General features: G+C 41.9%; 1 protein-coding gene across 2 annotated transcripts in view; it reads left to right on the forward strand.

Moving 5' to 3' along the window:
- The window catches only part of CHD6 (chromodomain helicase DNA binding protein 6), a 219,871-nt gene that overhangs the window by 105,110 nt on the left and 94,777 nt on the right, over positions 1–19,984 (forward strand). For both annotated transcript variants that reach the window (XM_077459181.1, XM_077459182.1), the window contains 8 exons: positions 208–357; positions 3,234–3,299; positions 5,117–5,175; positions 5,872–5,989; positions 7,659–7,745; positions 10,832–10,966; positions 16,357–16,478; positions 17,949–18,192. In XM_077459181.1, coding sequence (XP_077315307.1) covers positions 208–357; positions 3,234–3,299; positions 5,117–5,175; positions 5,872–5,989; positions 7,659–7,745; positions 10,832–10,966; positions 16,357–16,478; positions 17,949–18,192 — 981 coding nt within the window. The remainder of the gene's footprint in view (positions 1–207; positions 358–3,233; positions 3,300–5,116; positions 5,176–5,871; positions 5,990–7,658; positions 7,746–10,831; positions 10,967–16,356; positions 16,479–17,948; positions 18,193–19,984) is intronic.

Here is a 19,984-nt window from a genome sequence, read left to right on the forward strand (position 1 = left end):
TGAGGTAATTGTCTCTCAAACTATCACAACGCTGAAAAAAATGTCTTGGTCCAAAAATGGGGGCTTAACATGCTGGTGCTCAATTGGCTGAAGAATGGATCCAGAATTGTATGCTTCCCACATGCACACAAAAAAAAGATATGAAAATGCAGTTTTCCCGTGTATTATGTCAGTTTTTAGTACTAACATATTCTTCTTCCTTTACAGAAACGGAGGTCTGGGCGGCAGGTGAAAAGACGAAAATACAATGAAGATCTTGATTTCAAAGTGGTAGATGATGATGGGGAAACTATTGCTGTGTTGGGAGCTGGAAGAGCCTCTGCATTGTCTGCATCCACACTGGCATGGCAGGCTGAGGTGAGAACTTTAGATTGTATATTTACTCATTACTGGGAGTCTAAATTGGCACAAATGTACACTATACATTATAGTATGAGTTAAATTGGCACTAAAAAAGTGTAAAAAAAAAAAAAAATTCATCCATGCATGTGTTCATAACTCAAAATTACTTAAATGGCACCTCCACTTTCATGAGGGAGAAAAAAATAGCAAATGAAGAAAAAATAATATAGCATAAAGAATTGCGACACAAGTCATATTGTAGTTGAATGTTATTAAAAATGACCTTTCCTTTTCAATCTGCAGCAACTGTAATTTTCTGAAAATGCAATTCAATATGGCTACTTGGAGGTGTTCTGTACACAGAATGTGTACAGAACGTCCCCCAGAAACATAATTTCCTGCTTGTGTGATTGGCTCATTGATTTTTCAAAAAGTCTACACTAAGATACAAGTCAGATTTGGGGCAACCCCTGCAACAAAAATTTCATTTTTGTTGAGATTCTTCCAGTAGGAAATCGCGTCTAAAGGGATGCAGACCCTCCAGTTTTCCTAATTAGTGCTCTGTAGCTGGTTGATAATAGTAAAACCACTCTCATTAGACTCGACAAACAGGGTTTTCTTCAGAATAGCAAAAGTTAGGAATCTGCAACAAAGTTTGTTACAATCCTTGCAATGTACATAGATCACACAGAAGGGAATGTTTTTTTTTTTTTTTTCAGCAAAAGAGGAGTTGCGCTTTTAAAGTATCTTTTCTCAGTCTGATTGCTGAACTATGGAAGGGTCTGCAGTTTCTGTCTCTGTTTTGGTGACATTGAGCCTTTGAGTATTTTCCCAAAAATTAAACTTATTTTTTCAGGGAATGCCAGAAATGTGATCCGTGCAGCCAATCAAAAAAAAAGTACTTGTAGCTGCTGACTTTTAATATAAGGACACTTGCCTGTCCAGGGAGCCCGTGATGTCAGCACCCTTGGCCGATTCATCAGCCGGCTTCAGGGGGCAGACACTGGCATCTGTAGTAAGGGAAGGCAGCGTCGGGGGGGGGGGGGGGGGGGGGTGACATGCACAGAGCCCCTACCTCTGCCTATTGGACACTTTTTTGGGATGAATTGGAATGCAAGTTGTGAGCCAGATCCTCCAACATCAGCACCTGACCGTAAAGAATCTGATAACATTCAAGACCCTCTGCCCACAAATTCATACACAATGCAAAGGAAACGCTCCTCAATACCCACGCGAGAGAATAAAACATTACACACCCAATCGCAGTCTTCGATCATCTAACCAAAACCTCATCCTCATTCCCAAATCCTGCTCCAAATCAAAGGGAGAAAGGAAGATTCGCAGTCCAAGGACCACGGCTATGGAACACTCTACCGACTTACATCCGCATGGAAGAAAACCAACAGGCCTTCAGGAAAAAACTCAAGACCCACCTCTTCTAAGAAGCTAGACAACACAGGACAAATCCAGTGCCTTGAGGCGATTCAGTTCGCATTGCAGCGCTATACAAATCATTCATTCACAAATGATCATTTGGCTAAACTGGTGATATTTCCTACAGACTCCAAAATGTTGTGAAAAAGACTTCCCAGAAAAGTGAAAGCCAATTCTATATTAGGCCTCATGTACACTGCTGCAGGTAAACGGACGTTCAGAGGCAGTTGGATGCTTTTTTCAGCTGCCCCTGAAGTCATTCACTGTTATCTTATGTGTACGTGTACAGAGGTTCGTTTAATGTCATTTTTAGTTAGTTGAGTTTAGAGGCCTTTTTTGGAAAGCAAAAAAATGAGTTCAGACGTTGAGTTTAGAGGCATTTCAAGCGCTAAACGCGGTAACTCGCATTTAGCCGTGTTTCGTTTACAGACGTTTTTTCATTTTTGGCTATTTTGGGGGAAAAAAAAAAAAAAATATATATATATATATATATATATATATATATATATATATATATATATATATATATATATATATATATATATATATATATATATATATATATATATATATATAGTTTTTTTAAACACTTCTAAGCCCAAACGCGGCATTTAAGAGCTGCAAACCGAACGTTTTAAACATGGGTTACTATCTGTCAAGTTAAATTGTTCAGGAGAGGTTGTAAAAACGTTCTGTGTACATTAAGCCTTATAGTGCAATGGAATGTAATGTCCAACAAGCTCGCCTAGGTGGTGATGGTTAGGTCTCCACATGTTTAGTGCTATAGTCCAATATTCTACTGGAGTTCTATACACAATGAAAAGAATTGCTTCAGGATACTGTAATAAAAGGAAGAAGCATCTGAATCTAATAACCTGTTGAGAAAATGACACCATCTGCCGATTGAAATTCAAAGACTGTTTTTCAGTGGTTTGTGTAGAAATTGATATATTAGGTTTTTAGCAAAAGTAGAGTATTCAAATAAAAATTGGGAGAATGAAATCAGAACTATTTTCGGTAAACTCTGCAGTATTATATCAAAATCAAAGTGTACGGGAGTTGCACAATAATTTCCATTAAAGAAAATAGCAGAGGTATTATGTCAAAGCGGGAATGCAGGCAAACAAAGAATTGAGAACAGGCAGGCTTTTTATTTCAGAAGAGAAATACTATGTCTCTTCTGCAATAAAATAAATCTACCTGTCTGTCCGCAATCCTCTCTCTGCAAAATGTATCTCTGCTGGGATGAATGACTGCCATGCAAGCACAGGAGTGATATCATCCCGCAGTGACTAATCAGGATGGCCAAAACCAGGAAAAAAAACCCTCTGAGAAGATTCCTGCAAGGAACCTTGCAGGCGTCTGACCGTTGGAGCATAGATGAGTATTTCTTGCCTTTTTAGATCCATTTTAAGAATTATTTTTTTTTTTTTCTCTGGCATTTTGCATTATTGTAGGAGCCTCCTGAAGACGATGCCAATATAATAGAAAAGATCTTATCTTCAAGGATTGTTCAAAAAGAGGTGAGTTCCATCAGTGTTCATTTGCTCGCTTGTTTTTTTTTTTTTTTTTGTTCTTGTGTAGTCTTGTCTTTTTTGCTTCAGAGGTGCTGATATACCAAACGGCTATATGAAGTGATAACTAGGCTCCACATTTAGGCATGTAAAGTGGCCAGTTCCATTGCTCTTGCTATCCACAGTACATGTGCGTAGAGGCTGTTGCAAGCTCTTATTTGTTCCCACTTTCTTGCAATCCCTAGATAAGATTGTGAAATTCAGGTAAAAATTTTGACTTTTGAATGTAAAATTGATCATCTCAGTCATTCTAGATACAATGACCTAATCTTTCCTTTCCTTTCCTTAATGCACTTAACGGTATTGCTATTGGTCAGCCAGTGGAAAAATGAACTACAGAGAAATGAAAATGAAGGAAGTGTTTTTAAGGCTGCCGACCTGGGAATGGGTGCAGCATCCACAATTTTCTTAGTTTTGTATAGAGTCGGGAGGGTTAGAGCCTTTGTCAGGTGTTCATTGCACATAGAAAAACACATCTCCAGTATAATAAAGAGAGGCTAGGACTACTTGAAAGGGTTTTTCATGCTCTTGTCTTCCCGTCCATGTGTCGACTGTACCCTGCATTTTATATATATATATATATATATATATATATATATATATATATATATGTGTGTGTGTATGTATTGTGGGCATAGGAAATCAGACAATTAACCACTTAAGGACAGCCCTACGTACATATAATTGATTTTAAGAGTGGGAGTACATGTCTTCTGGTAGATAGATGAAGGGCAGGTGACTGGAGGGAGCCCACCCCTCCTTAAAGGAACAGTAACACACTGAAAACCCAGCATATTGCACTATGGCAGCAAAGGTGTGCATTGCCTGACCAATATGTCAACAATACAAAAGAAGTCGCTGCAACCACCTATAACTGGTCTTCACAGCAAGGAGCACTGGAAGGGTAAACGCAGTTCAAATTTTTGTATTGTTGACATATTGGCTTACGCATGTATTTGCAAATATGTGCAACTTAACCCCTGTTTTTAATGCATACTGTTAGACAGGTCAGTTTGGTTGGTCGCAGGCTTGGTGGTAAGTTGAGCTTGGAAATTCCTTGTTTTTTTTGTTTTTGATGGGCTTAGAATGTGGCTATACTCACCTGTTCTGCAGCCACTTCAGTCCGGTCTCCAGCGGTGCCTCCTGTGTGCAGGAGAAAGCCCACAACGGCTGGGAAGTGATGTCACCCATAGAGTTAATATGGATCTTCCGTTGTCGGCTGCCCAAAGCCACCGATTACAGCTTAGCCTGGGACTCGACCGGAGCAGCTGCAGAATAGGTAAGTATATTGATTTATTTTTATTATTTTCTTTGTATGGCTAGATATATTAGGCTTAGAATTTGACTGAGTGTAGGTTTAGAGTTAGTTAGGTTTTCCATTTACTTCCACTTTAATGTTTGTATTTATTCAAAAGTATTTTTTTATTGTTCATTGGTGGACACACAAGACCTATGAATTGGGTATAACTCCTTCCTATAGAAGTTAAAAAACAAATACAAAACGATAAATAAAAAGTGTTTTTAATCTAACACATGGAGCATCTTTACAGGAGAGGAGAGCAGAGCGAATACTTTATTTAACTTCATCATGGTGTTAATTTCCTTTCGTTGTCCAGTCATAGACCGGGTTGGGTCCTGGTCCTGGCAATATTACGATTTAATCTTGATGCATGGAGGCCATCAAGCTAAAAATCCAATTTATGGCTTTACAGGAACAGCAAATCTGCCCTCATTACTAAACTTGCACTCTTTTCTTTGTCTTCCAGATCACTTCTGCAGGATTGCCAATGGAAGTGGAGGAATTTTATGTGAAGTATAGAAATTTGTAAGTCGGAAATGAAATGTATACTCATGCTCACTTCAGTTCACTTGTAGAATTTTGAATGTATGCAGTTAATAATTACTGGGCAGACTGTCGTCCGAACTAAAAAATATGCATAGAGCCTCAGGCTGCATTGCATTTTGTCTGTTAACAAAACAGGCGTTGCTAATGAAGTTGAGTAAACTTGCATGTTGCCTGTGTGTCAATACGCATTTTCATGGTTTTCAATTGATTGCAGTGGAAAGCACTTCTATTGAAAAACAAGTGTAATTCTGGCCTTAAAGGGGTTCTAAAGACTTAGAGGAGCCCCCCCCATAAAATTAAAAGTCAGCAGCTACAAAAACTGCAGCTCCTGACTATTAATATATGGACACTTACCTGTCCAGGGAGCCCACGGTGTCAACATCCCAGCCGAGCCGTGTGCAGCCACTGCCAGAGGAGGGGGACAAACTTCCAAGGACTGGGCTGCGGCTTGTAATTGAGCCTGCACAAGTGACCCCATAGGAAGTGGAAGAGGTGAAGCCCGGGGTGCTGGTGGGGACCCTAGAAGAGGAGGATCAGGACTGCTCATTAAAAAAAAAAATAATAGTAATGTTTTATAGCTGCAAAAGAAAACTGGGCTGACCTGAGCAGGGAAAAGCATGAAAACAATTTTCTTGCTGTTGTGTAGTTTTTCTAACAGGTTTTTGTTTCCCATAGCTCATATCTTCACTGTAAGTGGGCGACTCTTGAAGATCTTGAGAAAGATCCGAGGATCCAGCAGAAAATCAAGCGATTTCGTACCAAACAAGCTCAGATGAAACACATATTCACTGAGGTCTGCTTAATGTGTTTTTTTTTTCACTTTATTTGTGTTTTTTCCCTAGCTCTTAAGGAACACTATAATGGTTTATCAGTTCTATTCTGTTTTTTTTTTGTACATTTTAAAACTTTTCTCTTTTTAAATTGTTTTATTTAAACTTTTGTATACAGAGTACACCCATGACACGATATGTTGATAAAGATAGAGCACGTCATGAGCTGTTTGTCTTCAGACTTTCTCTCTCTGGAATTTTATATGAACATGTTTAACCACTTACGGACCACCCGCCGTCGTTTTACATCGCTACTTTGAAGAGGAATGTCATTGTTATGGCAGCAGCTAGCTGTCATAACCCCGGTATCCTCTTCTGTCCGCTTTCAGATAAAAGTGATCTTTGCAGTGGGAGAGGGGGATCCATACCGCCGCACTCCGCTGCTTACCGGAGCTGGCGGCAGCGATGGAGGCGGGTCCTTTCTCCTGTTAGGCATGGAGACGAGTGAGCGGAATATGACCCCCACCCATCTCCATATCATTGCAGGGTGGAAGCAACGTCAAAACGTCACTTCCACCCATAGCTCTTAAAGGGACATTTTTTTTTTTCAAATGACAACTTTTTTTTTTATTATTGCATTTCAGTGTAAATATGAGATCTGAGGTTTTTTTTTGACCCCAGATCTCATATTTAAGAGGTCCTGTCATGCCTTTTTTCTATTAAAAGCAATGTTTACATTCCTTGTAATAGGAATAAAAGTGACACCTTTTTTTTTTTTTTTTTTTAAAAGAACAGTGTAAAAAAAGAAAAGGTGAAATAAATAACAAAGTTTTTTTTTTTTAAACGCGTCTATTCTTGCCAAGCCCGTGAGCAGAAGCGAACGCATACGTGAGTACAGCCAGCATATAACGGTGTTCAAACCACACATGTGAGGTATCGCCGCGATAGTTGGAGCGAGAGCAATAATTTTAGTCCTAGATCGCCTCTGTAACTCAAAACATGCAACCTGTATTTTTTATTTTTTTTTAAACATCACCTATGGAGATTTTTAAGGGTAAAAGTTTGTCACCATTCCAGTAGCGGGCGCAGTTTTAAAGCGTGACATGTTGAGTATCAATTTACTCAGTGTCACATTATCTTTTACAAACATAAAAAAATAAAAAATGTGCTAACTTTACTGTTGTCTTATTTTTTAATTAAAAAAAGTGTATTTTTTCCCCAAAAAAAGTGCACTTGTAAGACCGCTGGGCAAATAAGGTGTGACAGAGTATTGCAACGACCGCCATTTTATTCTCTAGGTGTTAGAAAATATATATATAATGTTTGGGGGTTCTAAGTAATTTTCTAGCAAAAAAAATGTTTTTAAGTTGTAAACACCAAATCTCAGAAAGAGGCTTCGTCCTTAAGTGGCTAAACACGGAGGGGGGTTGGGAGGAAGGAGAGTACATTTTCAGTTTCCACTAGTGACTTCTGTAGACATCTCCTTCCTTCTTTTTTTTTTTTTTTTTTTTTTTTTTAAATATACATTCAAATGCGGTTTCATAATTTGCTAGTAAAGATAAATGTTTTAGTCTTAAACATAATGAACAGAGAAAAAAAATATAAAAACAGCTGGATTTGCTTTTAACATGCTTTTCCCCTCTGCCTAACCTAAATTCAGTGATGGCTGATATGTAAATTTTTCTCCCTTAGCCAGATGAAGATATGTTTAATCCAGACTATGTAGAGGTGGACAGAGTACTAGAGGTGGCTCATACAAAGGACTCTGACACAGGAGAGGTAAGTGGTACACTAGATCTTGAACAGAACATAATGAAAATACTGAAATGTTGCCATGCAGGTTTTGGAGATATCCGGGGTAACTACAGGTAAGCCTTTATTATAGGCTTACCTGTAGTAAAAAGTGGATTGTAAGGGTTTACAACCACTTTAATAGTGGCCCCACCAGCAGCAGATGCATGGGGCTAAATATTGCTGCTCCCAGTGGCCAAACAGAGTGGCATGGGAGAAAATGAAAGGTGACCAATGGGCAAGGCACAAGTTAGAATTTTATGAGAATGGAAATATGGAAGCTGTGACTGCTGACTTGTTTTTAATGGTGCAGAAAACAATAATAACGTGAAAGTATAGAATATTTTAAGCAAGTGATTAGTTAATGTGTAATATGTATATTTCATTTTTTTTTTCTGGATGACTCTTATATTGTGATACTATTGAATTCAATATTGGGATTTTTTATTTTGTTACTAGAGAAAATCCTGTATATCTCTGCTATCACTATGGCTCACTGCTCAAGGAAAACCTGTCACAAGAGAAACGCAGAGCCTGCCATCGCTGACTTTTTATTCTGAAAATGCTATTTACCTTGCTTAAAAACTATATTCAGAAAAAAATTACTTTAATCCTATCAAGACATGTTTATGTTTTTTAAAGTGGTTGTGTCGGCAGAAACTTTTTTTTTATCTTAATGCATTAATCACTTTCAGACCAGACCATTTTGAAGGCCAATGACCAGACCACTTTTTGCGATTCGCCACTGCGTCGCTTTAACTGACAATTGCGCGGTTGTGCAGCATGGCTCACAAACAAAATTAACGTCCCTTTTTTTCCCCCCCCCCATAAATAGAGCTTTCTTTTGGTGGTATTTGATAACCCCAGCGGTTTTTATTTTTTGCACTATAAACAAAAAAAAGCGTCAATTTTGAAAAAAACGCATTCTTTTTTTACTTTTTGCCATAACAAATATCCCCCAAAAATATATATAAAAAATGTTGCCTGTGTAAATGACACTGGCAGTGAAGGGCTTAACCAGGGGGTGGCAGTGTAGGGGTTAAGTGTGTCCTAGGGGCGTGTTACTAACTGGGGGACGGGGCTGTGTGCTAGTGAACACTGATCTCTGCTCCAATCACTGGAAGCAGAGATCAGTGTCACTTGTTGCTAGGCAGAACGGGGAGATGCTGTTTAAAATGGCATCTCCCCGTGAGACGATCGCGGGTATCCCCGCGGCTATCGAGTCCGCGGGACCCGCAACCGGACTCACGGGGGTCCCGATCGGCACGTGTGCGCTCCGCCGGCCGGATGGCAGGACGGCAAATTCAACTGGACGTTCCTGTACGCCAGTTTGCCTGCCTGTGCCGTTCTGCCGATGTACATAGTCGTGCGCCGGTCGGGAACTGGTTAAAACAAAAAACCTGTGTGCAGCAACCCCCCCCCCCCTCAGCCCCCCTAACACTTACCTGAGCCCATCTCGAACCAGCGATGTTGCAGGAGTGTCTCAACTGCCCGGGACTCTCCCTCCCCATTGACTGAGACCGCAGCGCCATTAAAGTTAGTGAGCCAATGAGGGGAGAGAGAGGGGCCGGAGCCCAAACGCTGCTCCATGTCTGAATGGACACACAGAGCAGCGGTTCAGCTCGGGTACCCCAATAGCAAGCTGCTTGCTGTGGGGGGAGAGACCATACATATGCTAAAAAAAAAAAAAAAAAAGTGGAAAGACTTTAGTTGACTTTTGAAGAAGTCTTTTAAATGTATTTAATTTGTCCTGTCCCCCAGGCAACAAAGTACACTTCGTCCTATATCTCTAGGTGGTCTGAGATATGTCTATTTAATTAGAAATTTGACAGGGTTTGTTTTGGCACTAGGTGCTTGCCCTGCCTAAACCAATGCAATCATTGAGCATACAAAGGGAGGGTGTTTGTCAGCTAGACTACCACAAAAAACTGCTAAGACAGCTGAAATTCAAGGTATTTGTACATTAACCTATGGACCTATCTTTATTTTTTTTAATGCTCATGAGAGTTCTTCTTTGATTGGAAAATTATAGGCATAATCCAAATTTAGGCCTAAACCTCCTTTTCTCCTTCTACGTCATGTCACTGCATTCATTTTTTCCCTTTTTACTATGTTCCCATAGCATGGAATTATTTTTTTTTTTACACCCGGTGATGTCACACCAGGTTTGTGTAATTATTGAAGGGGCAGCAGACAATGTGGCGCATATATTGCCCCTGGATCTTTGCCTCATCTGACCAGGCTCAGGTGTGCAGGTCAAACTGACTCCCTCTGAAAAACATCTGTACAGGTGCTTACCAGAGGGTCACTGAACTGGGAGAAGATACCTCCTCCCTCGCTCTGCCTAGCTGAGCAGAGGGGAGAGGGCAGCTGCCAGGTACCCTCTTAACCACTGAGTCAGGCACTCACCAGAGGGAGCAGGCACTCACCAGAGGGAGCAGGCACTCACCAGAGGGAGCAGGCACATTGATGACGAAGAAGCAACACAGAGAGCTACTGTAGCTTGCTGTTTTGCTCCCTGCACAGTGACGGTGTGCTAGGTGTGCACTGTTCCTGTGATATGTGCGCCTAAAAAAAAGTGGGCTAGTTCGTTGGAGTCCAGGCAACAGCACTGTTTTTGAATCCTTATGGAGAAGGCTGAAGAGCCGTGGAAGACAGGTGGAGTTAGAGTCCAAGCATGTTTGAATTTCATCAGTGCTGACCACATTGCTTGAGATTTCAGTGAAGCAAAGGAAGCAATGTCAGCCCACAGGGGGAATATAGGTACTTGCTAGATTTCTGGCAGAATCAGCAGGTATTTTTCTATCGAGCATTTTTAAAGAGAAAACCTAGGGAAATGTGATGAATTGCAGGGATTGGTTGCATGTTTTTTTTTTTTTTGCTCACACACTTTTCATTGGTAAACTACAAGCAAAGCCACAATAGTTGAAATATAAATAAGCCACAAGGACATCTGCAAACCTGTGTATGTGTTTATTATTTAATGTACTGTTTAGCAGAAAATCTAACAACTTGCTACAGATTCGTTGGTAGAGAAAGAATACATTTGCATATTTTGATGTGTTTTCTCACAGGAGGTGACACATTACCTGGTGAAGTGGTGCTCGCTGTCCTATGAAGAAAGCACGTGGGAGCTGGAGGAAGATGTTGATCCTGGCAAAGTCAAGGAATTTGAAGTACTTCAAGTTCTGCCTGAGCACATTGTTACAGTAAGTGTACGGCCTAAACAAAAAAAGACCATTTATGGAGCTCAGAATTTTTAAAGGGTCCCTCACCTTTTAATAGTAGAATGAACATGTGTACCTTCTAATAGGATATTAAAATCAAAGAAGTAAGTTATAAATGTTTACTATTGATTTTGATTGTACAGGTTGTTGGAGTTGTCTATTGTGCCTCATAGTTTTGTCCTTTCAGACTGACGTATGTATGTGCCTACAATTCTCTCTAACTGTAATCTGGCAAACAAAAAAGGATAAAAAGCACAGGCCAGCCCAGGATAACGCCCCCCACTGAACATACCTCTGTTTGTTTGTTTTGTTTTTTTGCTAGTGTCCTAGGAAAATGTACATTTTTTTTTCTGCAGCTCTCCTGAGAAAAGTCTTGTATTTTAGCCTTTTTTTCTTGAGCTATTTTCTGCTTGAGCTATGCTATCTGAAACTCATTCCTAATCTTGACTTTGCAACATTCACCAGAAGGCTCAAGGACTACAAAGTTAGCCTGGAATGTACCTTTTGGGCACTGGGTCTGAATATGGCGCTTTTCAGACTTTGTGCTGGTAAAAGTTAACTGCAGAGTTCTTTCCAGGTCCAGAGCCATTGGCTCTATGCTTGCCCCAAAGACTTTCTGTTGAGTATGCAACTCAGGCTGAGCAGCTGGACCTACCTTGCCATTTGCTCTTCTGGGTGCCTTTCAAATTTCCAGCTGTTGTGTGTTTTAACACAGAAAGGGTAATGCTGAGGTTATGGTTGCTGATATAATCTGCTGGGTAATTATTATGCTGCTTTTGCTTAGCAAAGCTCCACATAGAACTCTGATCCTTGTTCCTTTGTTACTGACCTGGCTATTTTTGACCATTTGGTCCTCAACAGCCATTAGCTGCCTGGTTTTGTAAGTACCTGAGGCCTTTGCCTCCCGCTTTTGGGCCTATTTGTGTCAATGCCACATGGTCACAGCTTGATCTGCTAACCATTCCAGAGACATCCACTTGGTATCCTCTGAGGGCACAGACACCTTCAATCTGGAATATATTAATGGTCTAGTTATAGGGTCAACATAATGAGTCTCTCTCGGCTCTGTTTAGTGAGGCTGCGTCATCTACCCTTTCATCAGAGGCCTCTATTGCAGTTACTCAAGACATTGCGGCAAAATTTGCGCAGTTCCTATTACATACTGACTGCCAAGGCTCTAGCTCGCCATCCCCTGCAAAGTCTATCACTGACTGTCCCAAGGCCTTAAACTGGGTGTACGCTAGTGGAATTTCAAAATTTTAATGAAATTTTTGAAAACCTTCAAATGTCGCTTGAAAGTACTTTCAAACGACCATCAATTTGACCCCACTAATGATTAGAAAACAAATTAACACAATGTCCTTACAACCAATAATTTTGAACAATATTTTACTAATGTATATCCAGCAGGCTTGGCCACTAGTCACTGTAATGCCACGTACACACGTAGCCATCTATCCGACGGACTTAGTGTGGCGGACTTCCCGCTAGACTGTCCGTCGGACTTTCCGAACGGGCTACTTGCCCACACACGGCACTTTTTCAGCGGACTAATACGGCGTACTAAGTCCATACTTTTGAAATGAGCGGACTTTTCCCGCCCGGAGAAAAGTCCGCTCATTTCGAGCGGGTCTCCAGGTAGGCGGGGCCCGCGAAGGAGACGCCGCTGGCCCCGCCACCTGGTATGGACTTAAAGGGGAACCCCAACGCCCATGTAACACCGCCCCTTGTCCCTATATAAGTGGCAGCGCAGCGTGTCCCCTGCATTGCGGCCGGAGAGAACGTCGAGTCGACATCTCCAGGAGAAGAAGAAGAACGGAAGGCAGCGGCGGCGGCGACAGCAGACCGAAGAACCGAAGAGGGGGACAAGACCCCCGAAGTCGGAAGAAGAGGCCGCGGCGATGAAGAAGAATGCCGGGCTCCTCCGCTAGCAAAAGAGCTACAAGAAGATAGCGGAGGAGTCCGGCGAGAAGACCCCCGGAGCTGTGCAATAAATTATTTTATCTTGTGTGTCGTGTTTTTTTGTACTTTATTTTACAGGTGAATGGGTAGGGGTACATTGTACCCCATACTCATTCACATAGGGTGGGGGCCGGTATCCGGGGGCCCCCTTATTAAAGGGGGCTCCTGGATTCCGATAAGCCCCCCGCCCGCAGACCCCGACAACCAACGGCCAGGGTTGTCGGGAAGAGGCCCTTGTCCTCATCAACATGGGGACAAGGTGCTTTGGGGTGGGGGGGCTGCGCGGCCCCCCCTTCCCCAAGGCACCCCCCATGTTGAGGGCACGCGGCCTGGTACGGCTCAGGAGGGGGGGGGGGGCGCTTGCTCGCCCCTCCTTTCCTGGCCGGCCGGGTAGCGTGCTCGGACAAGGGTCTGTTGTGGACTTGGGGGGGGGGGGCGTTTTCGGCGTTTGGGTTCCCCTTTAAGTCCATACCAGGTGGCGGGGCCAGCGACGTCTCCTTCGCGGGCCCCGCCTACCTGGAGACCCGCTCGAAATGAGCGGACTTTTCTCCGGGCGGGAAAAGTCCGCTCATTTCAAAAGTACGGCGGACTGGCATACACACGGCCGGATTGTCCGCCGAAATGCGAGTCCGGCGGGAAGATTGGAGTGCAAAACTACTTTCTAAGTCCGCCGTACTTTCGGGTCAAAAAAGTATGCCGGAGGCTACACACGGGGGAATTGTCTGGCGGACTTCAGTTTGCCGGACTTTTCCACCCGCTTGTTTGATCGTGTGTACGCGGCATAACACTCTGACTGATTCAAGTTCCCAACATTTGATCTCTGAATAGAGGCACTGCAGTCTCCAGCTGTAACCTCAGAATTACAAGGGGTTGTTTCCGTCCTTGTTTATGCAGTATGCACTACCCTGCATTTGGAGGATCAGCCTGCTGTCACTAGCCTGTGGTGTTTTAGAGCTTCTACAGGTGCAAAGACCTTTCAGTTAAACCAGCTATTTAAGGTATTCTTCTATGCAGATTGGAAGCACCCTGAAGGAATTGTTCCCTTCTGAGAGGAAATTTGTTAAACTGTGGTGTTCTAATCCTTGTAGAGCTGCTAGTGACTCACATTTACAGGAAGACTACTAGACATATAGGCCTGCATACTTTGAAGGATTTTACTGTCGGGGAGTTAGAATGCCTCTTTAAATCCAAGTTTTCTCTGTCAGGTTCGACCCTCCACCCCTGTATTTTTTTTGTGACCATAATATTTAAAGCCATCAAATGTGTTTAAATCCCTCAAAAATTATCTTTTCACTGCTGTGAAGTCTTTTTTCATCTGTTGGTGATCTTTCCTTCTAGGTCTTTGGCAGCAGATTGATTCTCTGTGTCCTCCTTCTGGTGGTTTTGACATGTTCTCCTAACTGGTAGGGGGGTCAGGCTCCTCTGGTTGCAGATTTGGGCATTGGTTCTTTAGGCAGCTCTTCTGTTGCAGGTGCTCTGTACCCTGATACTGGTTGTTCTCTTACCCACCCCTAAGTTGAATTGGTTTTGGATGTCCCAATTCCTCTGTCCCTCGAAGGCAGGAGAAAATAGGATTAGTGTGCTCACCTTAAAATCATTCTCTTGGAGTCAATTGAGGGACACCAGTATCTCCTCTCTGTGTTCATGGTCTTTGTGCTTTCTACAAACTGAGACATGCTGGGAAGTGGGGGTTTTATCCTGGGCTGGCCTACCTTTTTAGATTATGTTTTGACTGTGTACAATCCTCATGTGAGTGACAGTATAATCTGACTGTTTGTGAAATCCTATGTACCTAAATAGACTTCCTGAGAGGAATTTTATGGGCGTACAAAAATCCTTTTATCTTCTCCATATAAAAAGACACCAAATAATGTTGTTCAAAATTGTCCCATTCATAGCTTTTGGGCATACCTTTTACTTGCATATCTTGAGAGGTGGATTGCAGCTTCCTGGTTAGAACAGATCAAAGCCATGTAATGAAATGTGCCAAAAATGATTACAGGTTTCAAAGACCTAGAGCCTAATGTGATATAAGCCTATTGCATATTTTTGGTCATAAAGGCAAAAAAAAACAAAAACCTTTTTTTGCAACTGCACCTGCCATGATGTTGGTTATCAACTACTCTGGATGAGATCCTGGTTCACCGTTAACTTGTGCACTCATATCATGTGCTTGCACATATGACAGGCTGCAGACTTAGATTTGTTGCTCCCTTGACACCATAGGGTTTTGTGTACTGCTCCGTCTGACAATACTACTAAAAGAGGGATGTCTTTGCCGCTTTTCAAGCTCCAAGTGTACTACATAGTTGCTGGGCAATACATGACAATTGCAACTGGTTCTGTCTGCATTATACAGCCAAAAGATTGTGGACACATAACAAATACAACTAAGCCCTTGTACACACAGTCGGAGATTCCGACAACCAAATCCGTCGGATTAATTCCGTAAGAGGTCCAGAAGTGATGTTGCATACACACGGTCGGACTAAGTTGTCGGAAAATCCGATTGTACATAACGTGATGACGTTATTTCGTTACGACGGGACTATGTTCAGGCTAGTAGCCAATAGCTTTGGTCTAGGAATTTGATCTGAGCATGCGTGGCACTTTGTCCGTCGGAGTAGGCTACACATGATCGGAGTATGTCCGATCGGAGCATTTTGTCGGAAAATTTTACCGGCAAGTTAGAAAACTTGGTCCATCGGATATTCAGACGGAAACAGTCCGATGCAGACCACACACAGTCGGAATATCCGACAAAACGGTCCGATAGGAAACATTCTGACGGAATCTCCGACCGCGTGTACAAAGGCTTAGAGTTTATGCACATCCCTTTCCAAAACTATGGGCATTCATTTAGAGTTTGCCCAACCTTTGGGGTTAACGCAGCCTCCATTTTTCTTCAAATGCTGTCCACTAGATCTTGGAGTGTGTCTGTTGGCACTGCAGTGTGTGTCCTTTCAGCCAAAAGAGAATTTGAGGTCCTGTTACTGGTGCTGGATGAGAAATCCTGGCTCACAGTCACCATTTCAGGTCATCCCAAAGGTGTTCAGTAGAAGTGTAGAGTTGAGGTCTGATCTCTGTGCAGGTAACATGAGTTCTCCACACCAAACTTGTCAAACCATGCCTTAATGGAGCTGGCTTTGTGTACAGGGACACTAATGCTGAAAGAAAAATGGGTTCTTCTCCATCTCGTGTCACAAGGTTGGAAGCCCACTATTGGCTAAAATGTCTTTGCATACTGTACCATTAACAGTATTCTTCTATAGAAATACCAGAACCCAATAAGTTTTGACATCGTTTTGACAATATAGGTAGATGTGATGGTCTGGACTATTGCTCTTTGTTAATTGTATTTATTTTATATTATTAAAATAATAACTTAAATTTTTTTTGTGTTTCTCCAGGAGCGGCCACCTTCTGATTTGTGGCAGAAGCTGGAGTGTTCTCGCACTTATAAAAATAACAACCAGCTAAGGGAATACCAGTTAGAGGGCATGAACTGGCTGCTCTTCAATTGGTACAACAGGTGAAATTTTTTTTTTTTTTAAATGGTGTAAATATTATGCTTGAATATAAACTGTTAACATGGAGCATGCAGCTAATCTCAAGCTGAATGTATTTGCTTGTATGTAGCGTTAAGTATACAATAAGCATATCGAACAATTGCTGAACTTTGTTTTAAATTCTACTTTTTAAAATAAGCTGGTATTCTTTTGTACAGTAAGGTCGGGGTTCACACTGCTCCGGCATAGAAGTCAGATGGCTTCCGATCCAACTTTGCCCTACAAGGGGGGAGGGGGGACGAGCGAGGCCCCCCTCTTACTCCTGGACCATACTTGGCTACATGCACTCAACATGGGGATGGAGGGTTGGGGCTATTGGGCAGGGGGGCTTTGCCTCTTCCTGACCACCCTGAGCGGTGGTTGTGGGGGTCTGTGGGCGAGGAGCTTCTCGTAATCTGGGGGCCCCCCCAGATCCCGGCCCACCACCCTATGTGAATGAGTATGGGTACATTGTACCGCTACTCATTCACACAAAAAAGTATCAAAAATAAATAAAACCAGTACGCAGGTTTTTGACTAAGTACTTTTATTAAAGTAGCTCCAACTTGTCTTTTTCCTCCGGTTCTTCTCTCTCTGCTGTCTTCTTCCTCCAGTTCTTCTCCCGATGCTAGCTCCCGCTTTTGTGTTGGCTCCGGCGTGTGCAATTACTTGCATCACTATGGGGCGTGGCCAACAATTCTTAGTTTTTTTTGTTTATAATAAGTTTTGGGTAAAGTGGATTGATCTTTTACCCCGTCCTTGATACTAATGGAAAGAGATCTCCCACCATGGCTCTGCTTTGAGCTGAACCTGACCATCTCAGGTTTCTATAAATCAATAGGTGCTAAGGTGGCTCATTAAATGTTTTGTGGCTTTTTCTCACAAAGGCATTTAGTCAAGTTCACACAGGTATTATGAAGCAGACCAGAAACCCTTAAATGAAATTGAAGCTTAAGAAAAGGGGTCACACTCTTAAACACACTTAAATAACACTTAAAACATTTCTGTTGCTACAGTAAAAAAAAAATAACGTAACCTCCGAAGAGAAGATTTTTAATGCTGACCTTTCCAGCACAAGTTGAAAGCTTTGCTCTCTTGAACTACGGACCCTGCTAGTATCTGACACTTCTGGGCATATCCGATACCTTGTCCCAGATTGGCATAGTGGTTCCCCCAGTAGCCGCTACATAATTTCAGGACACAGTAGAGACATAACAACCATCAGAAGGAACCACCACATCCAGTGAAGGACCAGGTATCCAGTGCACCTTCAAGTTTTGGAAACCAGCGGCAAACTTGGCTATTCAAAAATGTGAAGCTCACTCTTGGGCTGCTGGGAAAAAAAAAAAAAACCTGTAAAATAAGAGATTTAATTTTCCATATTAGGTTACGTTTGCTTTGGTATTTTGACATTTTAAAGTGTGAATAGTAATGACTGCTTTTTCACCTTGTAGAAAAAACTGTATCCTGGCCGACGAGATGGGCCTTGGTAAAACCATCCAGTCGATCACTTTTCTTTCTGAGATTTTCTTCATGGGAATCCGGGGGCCTTTTCTGATCATTGCTCCACTGTCCACGATCACCAACTGGGAACGGGAGTTTCGAACATGGACAGAGATGAATACTGTGGTTTACCATGGAAGCCAGATCAGTCGGCAGATGATCCACCAGTATGAGATGTGCTACAGGGATGCCCAAGTGAGTCTAATTTCTAATTTGATTTACTGATGCTGCGCTCATGTAATGGAGTTTATTTCCTGCTGTAGGACTGTTTTGATGAAGTCAAAGATGTACAGTAAAGGAACCTATAGTTATGTCCAGTACATTTTTTTTTTTTTCCAATCCTCATCATAATTCTGGAGTATATTGGCCTCCACGTCTTTGATTTTTTGATGCAAAACTTTCCATTTTTTTATTTATTTTTTTACTTTTTGCTTCCCACTCCACCCTCTGATCTTACTGGCTAACAGTTACCATCTCCTATAATAATTAAATTATCTTTTTCCTTTAAAAAATTAAGATTTGTTATAGCTTTAATTTGCAGCAGTTATTTTAACATCCTCTAGCGGACCATATTTACTGTTTTGTTTTTTCTGTATACAGCTCATTCGGATCATGTTCTATTCAGCTGATTATAATGGATAAAGCATGGTGGATATTTAATTCAGCTCTGAAAGATTTACACCCCCCCCCCCCCCCCCTTCATGACCAGGCCATTCTTTACGATACAGCACTGCGTTAATTTGACAGTTGCGTGGTGGTGCGATGCTGTACCCAATCAAAATGTATCTCCTCCTTTTCCCACAAATAGTTTTCTTTTGGTGGTATTTGATCATCACTGAAGGTTTTTTTTTTTGCTCTATAAAGAAAAAAGACCGACCATTTTGAAGAAAAAACAAAATGTTTTACTTTTTGCTATAAAACCTATCCCAATAAAAAAAGAAAAAAAAAATCGAATTTCTTCATCAATTTAGGCCAATATGTATTCTGCTACACATTTTTTGGTAAAAGAAAATCCCAAGAAGCGTATATTCATTGGTTTGTGCAGTAGTTATAACATATACAAACTATGGGACATATATACTTTTTTTTTTTTTTTTTTTTTTTTTTAACTAGTAATGGCGGCGATCAGCGTTGGTGATCAGTGTCTTATAGCGGGACTGCGGACAGTCGGGACACTGATACTTTTTGGGGACCATTGACACTAATACAGTGATCACTGCTAAAAATATACACTGTCACTGTACTAATGACATTGGCTTGGAAGGGGTTAAACATCAGGGGTGATCAGAGGGTTAACTGTATGCCTAACATGTTTTCTCACTGTGTGGAAGGTGCTTTTACTAGGGGGAGGCATTGATCCATGTTACTGCTTTGCAGGATCACAGGATAAATGCTTTTCCTACTAGCAGAACGGCGATCTGCCTTGTTGTCTCTCTGCTTAATGATCAGTGGATGCCGACAGACAGAGTCCACAGTACCCGCAAATCTGCTCTTGCAGTGTCTAATCACAGCGGGAAAGGGTCGCCGGTGGCGCACATGCGAGCCCCAGACCCAGAAGTGTAGTATGTAATCCGGCGCAGAGTTGCTGTCCTTCCCGCATTATATATGCGTTGGGCGGTGGGGAACTGGTTAAGAAATATTTTTTTTTCTTCTTCTCTCTTGCTCATTGTAGGACACAACAGACTTCTGTCTTATTAGCCTCTTCTAGATAATTTATCAATAAATATTCTGGATTCTGGCTTATTCACCTGCACACTAATGGACCCTTTCAGGGAGCTTTCCTGATAAGTTACCACACCCTACCATAGCACGCTGGGCTTTTTACCGAGCATGAACTTTTCCTGTTGGTTTGTCATGGCTAAGATTTTGAGAGGGTCATCCCTGCCAGAGTCCCAAAATTATTTTAAGTGGATCTAAGAGCATGATAAACTTTGGGTCTTCTTATGGGGCTATCGTTCCATAAAGTGCAAGACAGCACTCCAAAAAT

The sequence above is a fragment of the Lithobates pipiens genome, unplaced genomic scaffold (assembly GCF_037356315.1).
Source record: "Lithobates pipiens isolate NorthernLeopardFrog02 unplaced genomic scaffold, aLitPip1_a1.2 Scaffold_28, whole genome shotgun sequence".
Classification (NCBI taxonomy): Eukaryota; Metazoa; Chordata; class Amphibia; order Anura; family Ranidae; genus Lithobates; species Lithobates pipiens.